At 37.1% G+C, this 11,631-nt stretch overlaps 1 protein-coding gene across 1 annotated transcript; it reads left to right on the plus strand.

The window, feature by feature from the left end:
* The first annotated feature begins 1,122 nt into the window (after window positions 1–1,122).
* Window positions 1,123–10,944, plus strand: LOC133131285 (hepatoma-derived growth factor-related protein 3-like). Its single transcript, XM_061246574.1, has 6 exons — window positions 1,123–1,765; window positions 6,028–6,104; window positions 6,887–7,025; window positions 7,422–7,583; window positions 8,802–8,942; window positions 9,654–10,944. The coding sequence occupies exons 1-6, from the start codon at window positions 1,682–1,684 to the stop codon at window positions 9,678–9,680; spliced, it is 630 nt and encodes a 209-aa protein (XP_061102558.1). The 5' UTR covers window positions 1,123–1,681; the 3' UTR covers window positions 9,681–10,944.
* Window positions 10,945–11,631: the final 687 nt, after the last annotated feature.

The following is an 11,631-nucleotide window of genomic DNA, read 5'->3' on the forward strand; positions in this document are numbered from 1 at the left end:
GATAATATTACACATCTTTGTACACGATAAACTGATAATTTAAGTGTGTTCTTGCTATTAATATTGAATTAAAAACTTTGAAATGTGATTATTATCGTTACCAGGGCAAAATAAAGGCCAATTATACATTTATAGCATAGTATATTATGATTATGATAACATATTATAATTGAAGTAACATATATTGTAGTAACATATGGAAAGCACCTTAGCAATTTTATCCATAAGTTTCCAAGCCAAAATATAAGGGCAATTATAAAAATAAGAGATTATATATGTGACATCACCTGCTGCTGTTACAGCGAACCGTTATCCATTAAAGCAATTATAGTAATTTGCCTGAAATTATGTCTTTCATATGATATCGCCATTAGAGGGATAGCCTTCTATTTACTTGATTGACCCTCCTATTCAAGGAGACTTACAACGTTGCCTCAAAAATACATGGTGACTAGTCACATATTGATAGATATAGATGATTTAAATACATTTTGTTTATGAATATAGCAATATTAAAATCTTTATCACCAGCACACTGAAATTAATTTAAGTTCACAAAGACTGAATACATTACAACCCTCATGCAAAATTATTTATCAATTATTTATGTAATATTTTAGAGAAATTAGTAATTCAGTATTTTTTTCATTTAAATTATGTAATTTAGTTAGCAGATAAAACAAAAATGAATGTATCTTTCTTTTTTATTTCTTTTTATCCCTTCATACATGATATTCTAGCTACCACACTAGGCTACTTCGTAGCTACGGCCTACATACACAGTTTACCTATAGGGTGACATACATGTTACAGTTAACGTACATTGAACTTTGTGTGCGAGTACAATTATGACAGACAGGCCTAACACCCCAACCCATTTATCATTCCCATCTATTACTTTCTTTTGCCAATGGAAATGATCGATGCAGCAAAAGCAATTCTGAAATGACTGAAAAATAAATTAGCCAAAATTGACGAATGTTTTTTATCACTGAAACGATTCTTCTCCAAGAAAATACTACACTTTTAGGAGTCAAGTTGCGAAAAAGACGCGGTTCTTGGACTATAAAGAAAAAAAAAAAACTACATCACCATTCATCTTCATTCGCATCTTCATTCGCATGAACATTTTATTAGTACATCCTTCAGATAAAAAATGAATAATATGCTTAAAGTTTAGTGATTGAATACGAAAGTAGAATATGTAATGTAAGAAAATTGAGTAAAAAAAAAACAAAAAACATTTAACGAAAGACCATGAGCATGAGAAAGTCACAAGCTAAAGGTCCCTGACAGAAGAATTATCCCGAAAAGAATCCATATTTTCGGTGTTCGACAGCCGCTCTGCGTTTCAAATGAATCAGAAGAGAATAGGCGACCGCTTGAGTTTTCTCCTTCACACAGTGGAAAAACATCAAAACCTACGAGGATCACGTTTACGGCTTTGCACAGCGTCTGGATTCTTGTTTTATTACGTATTTTGCCTAATTTCAGCATTTTACAGTCTGTCCTAGTGTAAGAAAAAGGTATTTCCAGGCCTCTTCCTTTTTTATTTATTTATATCCATAAACGGAAACCTGCATTATTGCTTATCAAAACATTGGTTGGCGATCATTCCTCTTGTTTTAAAGACGGGTTGCACATAAATATATATTCGTTAAAAATCGAGTAATATTCAATAATGGCTCGTCCGCGACCTCGGGAGTACAAAGCTGGAGATCTGGTTTTCGCAAAAATGAAGGGATACCCACACTGGCCAGCGAGGGTGAGTATATGAGGCAACCGGGCTGGAGAGCAGGGAGGCGGGGTTGGCTGGGACATTGCAGCCGGTGGTAGAGGACGGGAGATGCTGTTGTTCTGTTCACCTCGTTTTGCTTTCTCTCTTCATCTTTTCAGCAAAATCAATGCTTTATGGAATACTGGCCTTCAGTGGGCATATATTAGCCTATGGAACGATAGCCTATATATTATAGAAACGATAATAGCATACACAGTAAAGTATTTCAAAGGTTTGTGAAAACGGTTGTCAGCATTTGTCTACTGTAGCCTACTTGCTGGTGGAGTTACGCCAACGTTTCCTTTCATAACATTTCTCCATTTTCTCAAACAAATTTTTTTGGAGGGGGGCGTGGAAGGTCTGTAATGTGACTCGTTTTAGTTTATTGCGTTTAAACACCGTTTTAGAACTGTCAGAGAGGTGTATATGCTATTGAGAATCGTTATTGTGACAAATTATTATGACAATACGCGTCTTCTGAAAACTTGTGCAGCCTCCACCAGTTTGCCCTCGGGCCGACCACAAAATTACGCGTCTGCTTAAAAAACATATTGACTAAATATTAGAATATCAATTTGATCAGGGGACAAGGTTATTCGCTGTACTTTAACTTTGCATAAATGGGACTCAGTGAAATAAACATGTTCATTTTAGTCCGCCGAAAACGAGATTGATATTGATATAGTGTAAAATTCTGTTTAAATTCAGTAAATCACTTTAATTCCTTGCGAACAAGTCAAGTATTAGTGCTGAATAAAAATGAAATGACAGCTCCAATGGCTAATTTAGGCCTTCGTAAAGTAAACATTTGTTAGCAGAATACTTTAAAATGTGCAGCTACTTAAGAATAAAGTTGATTTATTTCACCTGCATTCAATAAGCAAGTCTCTAAAATCCATCTGATCAACGTTTTCTAACATCTACATTTATTGTAATCTAAAGAGACTATCACAGTTTGTGGGTCTAGAATCATTCTCAATTATGAGTTAGTTCAGGAAGTGTCCCAAGTGCTTACCACAACTAGTGCATTATGAACAGTTCTCAAAGGTCACTTTGATGTGGGAGGGCACATTAGACAAATTTACCACTTCAACCACTTCAAAAATATCCCTGCATTTCGGTGAAGTGCAACCAAATTGCCATGGTTTGTTGAGCTAATTTACCATATTTTAAAAGCCAAGGTGATATAGTTTGAGCCAGCGTAAACCAATGGTAGAAGAGGCACATTCAAGATTTTAAAATGTTTAATTGCAAGTTGAGATGTCAGGCATGCTTCTCAACAAGTTACAAGGTTGGTGGGTCATTCCCATTGAACTGTTATATTACAGTCATACCACATAACCTTGTACAGTATTGCACTGAGAATGTGGCACTTCTCATGGCTTCCTCCAGAAAAGATTGAACTACAAGACACAGTTCCTGTAGTTGATATTACTTATGTATTATAATAGTATTTTATCAATATGTTCCATATTGACAAAAAATCAGCTGTATAAATTAATTGTCATGGATAAGAGTGACTGCTATAGTAAATGAATGTAGGCTTAATGTTTGTAATCATAATAAATGGCAAAGGGATTTGCTTGTCCCCAGATTGGATGGATCATTAGCAAGCCCTGAATTTTTCTGGTCTTGTATAGGACCATCCTTGATTTCCAAGGAATTTCCAAGGCCTTCTTTGTAGATCTTCAGTATCACTGCTCAGAAAATGGGATTATGTAACCCTTTGTGGAGTGAGTTCTAGATCACTATATTGACGTTCCAGAACACTGAACAACTAATTCTGTAAGTACACCTGACTGGGTTATTTAGTCCTTTACCCCTTTGGAATGTTTTTTCGAAATTCGAGTCGGCGTTCTAAAACTTCTTTGCTTTCAATCACCAGTAGTGACACTGGCATTAGAATGTTAAAAACATTCTATTGTTAAGAACATTCTAATCACACATTTGTGATCTCTTATCATGAAGGGTTAATGGGACAATAGGTAAGATTTTTGACCATTGTAAATCCCTTCCTAACGTTGAAAAAGGCTCACTGACATGTTGACTCACCCTTTGCCTGTGTTTATAGTCCTGGTAATTCTGCTTTCAAAATATACAGTTGACTGGCCGTCACTGTATCAAAACATTGCACAGCTGTACAATAATTCAAGTTGAAAAAAAGTTTGAATTGCCACAGCCAGTGGCATGGGGGCTTATTCTGATTATGCATGTGTAGTTGCCCAAATTGCACTCCAGACAAGCTGTCTCTGAAACTCTAAAGCTTATTATCCAATTGAACACTACATATATAGTTATTAAACAATACCAGTTCACTATCGGTAGCAACAAGCAAATTAGCCATAGTTAGCTCAACGAATTTACACATCCACCTGAGGCAATACGAGCGTTGCAAGCATTGTTGCACAGGCGTTGTGTCTCAGGTGGATGTTTGTAAATTCGGATAATTGCTCATTTGCTTATTGCTACCGATAACGAACTGGTATCATTTTATAAAGTGAAAACTTCAAAAAGACTAAATAAATAAATTATGTTGTGCAGCACGCTAAAGTGAACATTTCATAAAGTCACCTGTTGGGCAAACATTTTCTTACTAGAACACTACAAAAAGACGGCAGGCTCTGTCGCGTTTGTCACTGTCAACTTTCCGAAACAGTCCATGTTGTGGTTTGAGGGTGTTTGTTGCTGCAATTCCTCTCTTGACCATTAGGAGTGCAAAATTACCTATTGTATCTTTAAGGTGTACCATAATAGAAATGCAATTTGAATGTTTTCAACTTTTAACAATGACCAATGGCTTATCTTCCTCCCTGTCACTCTTTTGTGTACTTTTGTTGTTATATCCAGGAGGTCAGAGGCCCCATCTGGCCAACCAGCTATCATCCATCCTTCAGGCCATGTACTACTACTGCACTTCACACATTGTACATTTTGTGAATACAACAAACACATGCTCTTCACCTGGAAATTATTTCTGCGTAACTTGTCTGGAACAAGCCCCAAAATCCAAGTGTTTCCACTTAGCACCTTTCCCTCTTTATACCTGCTGACTACAGCAGATTCAATTTAGTCCACGTTAGCTAACTGCTCTACACAAGAGTCCACAGATTAGGTTATGGTGCTGGCATCTTGTCCTTGCGAAAGCTGCCTTTATCTCCAGGGAGTTCATTAAGAGTGGTGTGATTATGCTGATGCACCTACTGCTCTGGCCAGCCAGTGCTGAAGTGATATGCAGATTTGGCGGTGGGCTTGACCAGTTCAGGCCCCATCAGCATAACGGCTTCATTAGATACCGTCCCAGAGATGATCAGTGAGAGCAGGCCATCGCCTGACCTGTGTGTGAATTGCTTGTTGATGTGCAGTCCCCCGTGCTCCTAGGGCATTAGTTACAATGACTTTTCCCACAAGTATGTAAGAGGACTTTCAGGTGCCATATTGTATATTTAGCCATGATACTGTCCCTGTGCACTTAATTCCCAGGCCAGTGCCGTATTGGCTTAAAAACCATTGCCATGTAAATTCATACCTACATTTCTGTATGAATGATGGATGTGTGCAAATGTGATCAGTTTTTATTTGGTTATAGTATGTGTAAATTATAATTAATGCAATTAAGAATATGTGGCAAGATAGGATTTCCAAACTAAGAAGAAGAATAGGCTACAATGTATGCAAATGCATACATTTGTGTTAATGTTTGTTCTCAGGTGCACACAGTGTATATTTTTATTTTTTAATATTAGAGCAGTACATTCACTAATTGTGATTTCACCAGTGTTCTAGCTCTTACACAAGCATTTTACATGTTTTACATAAGTTAATGCGATAGATCCTGCCATGTAGATTTTTCATTTGGTATACAGAGTAGAGTGCAGTACAGTGATATATTTATTTTCCAAACCATGATTTCCTTCATATTCAAGCACAGAGTGGCCTTTGATAAAATGCAGAAGCTCATCTTTGTATGTAATTATTGATTCCAGCTTTAATGGAACCTTCTTGAGCAAGCAATTCCGATTATGTACCGGGAAGCTCTGTCTAATTAGAAATCGACTTTCTTTCCCCAAACCCTACCTCTACTTGCAGTTTGAGTAATTATGGAGACAGCGTGTGGAATCCAACGTGCTTTCCTTCTCTGAACACACTGTTCACAACTCTAGGGTGATCAAATTGATCTGTCTGCATTAGACCAGTTGCAAATGATGGTGGTGAGTTATTGTTCTTTTCTCCTCTCTGATTTTACTTCACAGATTGATGAACTCCCAGAAGGAGCTGTGAAGCCACCTGCAAATAAATACCCCATCTTCTTCTTTGGCACCCATGAAACGTAGGGCCTGTCTTTCCGTGTTGTGTTTTTCAAAATAAGCCATTGGAAAATAATCAGTGGGCCCCAATGTTTTTGACTCAGGCCCAGATTTCAACTACAGTGTGGTCCATTTGACTAGCGATTGATGAAAATGTATTACTCGACTGGCATGCAACATGTCAATTTCGTGGACCACTGACCTTCAGAAGTTGTGAAGGTATTGAGGAAAACAACATCCTGTGTTCATCATAAACCATTTAGAACAGAGCATCTGAGGTTAGATTTCATTGAATTCTGAGTGTAGAATCTGAATAAATAACTATGAACTTCAAAACGTAATGCACTGAGGAACTCAAGCTTGTGGTCTGATGTTTCTTCTGGCACAAAGTTTAGATCAGGTTACGGAATGATCCGTTTTAAAGGATGTCAGTTAACTACTAACTGTTGCCTGAAGCAGTTATCAGCCTGTCTGCTTTTTTTTAATCAACATTTGTTTTTGTTAGTTTCATTTGGTAGTTACTTTGAGTGGGTGAAGCCGACCTGTAGAGATCCACCTAAAGGATTGGGAAGGATACAAGTGTTTGGTGAAATTCCAAATTGTCGGAAATGTTCCCCAAATGCCCAAAGGATGTATTGTGCATGTGTCTACAACAAACTTAATGTAATCACAGCATAGGAACAACATTGAAACTGTATGTGCAAGAGCAGTTAGTTTTATTTCAGGGATGCATTGTTGCTTAAACCCTCGGTGATAGCCATACTGTATTGTTTTTTTTTACCCCTTTATCCCACTCCAAATTCAGCGCATTTCTTGGGCCAAAGGATCTTCTCCCATATAAAGAGTATAAAGAGAAATTTGGAAAGTCAAACAAGAGAAAAGGATTCAACGAGGGTCTATGGGAGATTGAGAACAATCCTGGGGTCAAGTTCACAGGCTACCAGGTCAGCGTCATTTTATCTGTGACTCAGCTTTCTCTTCATGCTTTCAGGGTGTGAAGAAAACTAACATTTCAATGAGCTAGTTAGTTAAATATTTATGTTTCTTTGTACAGTATAGGAAGCTTACCCTTCCTGGCTAATTCTGAATTTCAAATGTGTATGCCTGTTTTAATTCATTACATTTGTATACAATTCCTTTCTGTTCCTCATCTCTGACTAAGTTAGGTAAAGGAAGCAAACTGGCTCTTTGGCTAATCATTTTTGTAATGTTATACAAAAATGTGTTGGCCTTTCTGGCAGCTGCTGACCCAGGCTACAGTGTAACGGGGATGGCTGGGCAGAGGTAAGAGGTGGTGCACGCAGTGATGGAACATGCTGAAAGTTTGCTGGTACGCGCAGGCTATCCAGCAGCAGAGCTCCTCAGAAACAGAGGGGGAGGGGGGCAACGCGGCTGATGGCAGCAGCGAGGGTGAAGAGGGCGACTCCATAGAAGAGGACGACAAAGGGAAGCAGAAGGGAGACAAGGCCGGATCCAAGAGGAAAAAGGCCGCTTCCAACAAGGTGCACGAATCGACAGGCTGAACAAGCAAGGTCCTTGTGCATGGGTCATGTAACCTGAATTTAACAGAAAAATAATTCTGGTATTCAGATATTTGTTGGGTAGTATTGAGCTGTGGCACTTAGTCCTAGTAGCTGGCTTTTCAGTGAAAACATAATTTTAGTTTTTAAGAGCGGGGTTTGTTAAGTAAGGGATTAGCAAAGACATTCACCCCCCCCCCCATCTACTGATGATTTCTGTTCAAATACGGTTTGATATTAAATTGGTAAATGGAAACATTATTAGGGGTTGGGACTATATCTGTAACATTTCCATGGCTACAGCAAGTTTGGAGAGCTTCACAATGGGTAAAATTCATATCAAGAAAGAATGGGTTTACTGAAACGCTAGCGGTTTAGTGCAGCTAGACCAAATCATTCAAACAATGTGTTCTTCCCTCTTGAAATGAAGAACCTTCTACTACAGTTACTTCTCTACTGAACCTCACTTAGCAACCACTGTTGCTTAGCAACTGGAGTGCTTCACTTTTTCCAGGGAATGATGTATCAAAAGATCAGTTTCTAAAGCAATATGCATAATGCACGGTTACAGTACGGTTCAATTTTTTTATGTCTGTATGTCATGATTGGAGAGCTTCTCTGCTGAGATGTTTTATACCTCTCCAATGAGAATGTATTGTCATACAGAATGAAATGAACCCAAGCTTTATGGGTTTATAGTTGAGGAAGTTATCTGATCATGCTTGCTCTACGACAACGTATGTACACAAGTATTTTTTTTTTTATCTTAAACTCTTAAAATTAAGAATAGTATTACTCATGTGATGTTCAGTTATACAGCTGGCACCTGTATATGATTCGGATTCACATGGATGCATCTTAATTGAGGTGCCTTCCTTTTAGGCTTTGTGGATCTGTTGCAAATTCGTAAAGAATGCCGCTCTGTTGCACAACATAAAGGCATGTTGGCCAGTCACGTGTCGGCACTGGTTCTGAGGGCATAGGGCATAGGTTTTAGCTTGTATCATGTTGGGGCAGCCTGTGGCTAAGGTACATGACTGAGACCTGGAAGGTTGGTGGTTCAAGCCCCAGTGAGCAAAGCTTGAGCAAAGCTCTTAACCTCACATTGTTCCAGGGGGATTGTCCCTTTAGTCTAATCAGCTGTAAGTTGCTTTGGATAAAAGTTTCAGCTAAATAACAAATGTTTTTTTCTTGCTGAAGTCCTCCAAGCTGTCCAGGAAGTCCTCAGGTGAGGAGGAGCTGGAGAAGGAGGGTGAGGAGGACAACCACAAGAGCTTGGACGCGGGAGACCCTGACAACGACATGCGGAAGGCCTCAGAAGGACGCAACGCCATCCAAGGGGTAAACTCTCCACATGTCTGACTGATGCTTTGCTTTTACGTCCATATTCAGACAACATGGCACCTCTGCCCATCTGATATTCATACAACCCACAACTACCTACATCAGTAGTGCAAAATGTTCTGTTGGCCTATGATTTGATAAATGCTGGATATTGTTTGTTTTGTCAAAACTACTATAGAAATTGTGGAATATAGAGACTATGGAATATGGAATTGTGTTAAACACCTTTGTGTCCAACCTACTCAAATTAGCCCCCCAAATCCAATAAATAAATTGATTTGTGTCATTTAGATTAGATAAGATTTCAAGAGAAAAAAAAATTGTACTACAGTTTGTTGATGCCTAAAGTATCGGGCATGTTAATCAATGTCTATCTTTCCTTTTCCACATCTTTAAACACACAAAAATACACTTAGCTAAAGCTTGTAAATCAGTACAGCAGCCTATAGTCAGTCAATAAGTCAACACCAGAAATGCTAAACATCACCACAAGGGGGCAGAAATGCTGTTATTGAGTGATTACAGAGGATAACTGATTTGTGAAGCGTGGATGTTCAGCTAAATACAATTTTAGAAAAACATGCTTTTAGTGAATTTGTGTTTGAAAGTGTTGTGTACCGTACATTACTACATAATGTATTTTTTTCCAGTCTGTAGTTTGTGGCAGTCTCATAATACTAAATGCTAATATTTGTCATTCTTTTCCAGACCCAGTTACTCAGAGAAGAGCATTAAGTGTTGAGGATGCCCCTATAGGGAGGCCGTTTATTGTGGCTGTCAAGTGTTATATGAATTGTGAAACTCATGAATATTCCCACCATCTACTCTGGTGCTCCATTACAAACTAGGCCTCTCATGTGTACCTTCTTATATAAAGAATGACCATCTTTTCTACTACTATGACACTAAATACCCATTTTGTTGACCATGGGGTCAGTTCATTCAACTCATGACGAAGCAAAATCTTTTTTTAATTTTTTTATTTATGAATATATTCAAGTTATTTCTCTATTACTCTCTGTCCTACCTGTTCAAATAAAAATAAAAATGTATCAAAGCCTTGAAATAGTGCTAAGTTTTAACATTCCACTTCACTTCTTTGACTGATTTATCTTAAACAAATCACAGCTTGTACATTTCTTTCATATTATATCATATGTTCTCTGAAATACCCTAACAGGCTGTATATTGTATATTGTCACACTGAACTGGATGTTTATACAATTTAAACAAAACCTGGACAGCAGTATATGCTCGTACATTTATTTGTCTTTGAACTTTCTCCACATCATAATACTAATTTCTTTATACTATAAGAAGAAAATTTCATTGAAAAGGTAGAGTAAATGTATGAAGTATTGTGCACAATCCAAGTTACACTTTGTATCTATATATTTAATTTAGCCATAGACCTTAGGACCACAAGAATTAAACTAACCTGTAGCTAAAATAATGGAATCGTCTTACAAAAAAAGTGAAACATTAGTTGTGTCTGTGGAATTTGGTTATGTTCTTAAAACCTTTTTAGTGGAATGCATGACCATTGTACACATTACATGAGATGGAGGTCATCTCAGTTAATCAGATGACAGTAACTAACTGCCTACAGTTAGCCATTTGCACTACTTCCAACAGTATACAAATTTACCAATCTGTTCGAGAACACAATCCATGTTTGCAAAAGTACCTTTCCTGCTGACAGAAGTCTCCATTTCTTCTGTAATTTCAAGTAAAGCATTCCATTAACATTAAATAAGTTGCCTTTTGTTTTTCTATTTTTTATCATACAAAGAATATATTCTATTTATTTTTTTTAAAGTTAGTACAAAGCCTTTGTGAAATGTAAGCTCATTTACACTTTGAGTTTTGATTATATTTTAATAATTGTTATGCTTGTGATTGGAACATGTTTTACATTTTCAAGGTTTGTAGTTAAATGTAAAATGTTTTTTGCTGTTTATGGGAAATAATTTTACAGAATAAAATCATTGGAATGCAACTTTTTGTATTGTCATTATTATGCATTTACTAAATTATGTACTATATAAAAGCATGGTAGATACACTTATGTTCACTGTTATACAACATTAACCCCTTAGTATTACTGTTCTTGCACCCTTTTGACTGGAGGCATAATTCTGGTCTCTTCTGAAAGGTAACCCTTTGGGGTTTGTTTTCTACTCTAAATATTACTAAAACTAAGCGAAACCCAGTGAAAGTTGAAGCTTTTTTCCTCATTGAACATATTTTCAGATTTGGGCTGCATACAGAGTATTGTAGCTGTGGCTGGTGTGCCTAAAAAAAACAGGTCAAGATCATAAAAATAAGTATAATAATCACAATAATACTATCTTTACCACTAATATATTCATTGAGATCCACTGATTTAAGTTTTTGTCAAATACCCAACCCCCATCAACAAGTCAAATACATTCCACAATTTCACATGCTATTTATTATTCAAAAGCAGGCTGGCTCCTTATTTATGAGCATACTGAATAATAATAAAATATTTTGAGAATGTATTTAGATGCTCACGCATATAAAATGTCATGTCACTGAAAATGCCTTCTATTGTGGAGTCAAGTGTGTCTTCCTCAGAAATATTCACTCAGACGAGATTCATTTGAACTCCTCCAAAGTAAGTTCTTTTTTTAAACGTAGACATTTCAAAATAATTTTTTTT

Source organism: Conger conger, chromosome 6, assembly GCF_963514075.1.
Source record: "Conger conger chromosome 6, fConCon1.1, whole genome shotgun sequence".
Taxonomy (NCBI): Eukaryota; Metazoa; Chordata; class Actinopteri; order Anguilliformes; family Congridae; genus Conger; species Conger conger.

What these genes read in the sequence shown, in the direction of transcription:
- LOC133131285 (XM_061246574.1), top strand. Translation starts at nt 1,682, where the DNA reads ATGGCTCGTCCGCGACCTCGGGAGTACAAAGCTGGAGATCTGGTTTTC. An exon ending in TCAAGTTCACAGGCTACCAG is followed by an intron (nt 7,026 to 7,421) that starts GTCAGCGTCATT and finishes TGGTACGCGCAG; the next exon opens with GCTATCCAGCAGCAGAGCTC. An exon ending in AAAAGGCCGCTTCCAACAAG is followed by an intron (nt 7,584 to 8,801) that starts GTGCACGAATCG and finishes TTCTTGCTGAAG; the next exon opens with TCCTCCAAGCTGTCCAGGAA.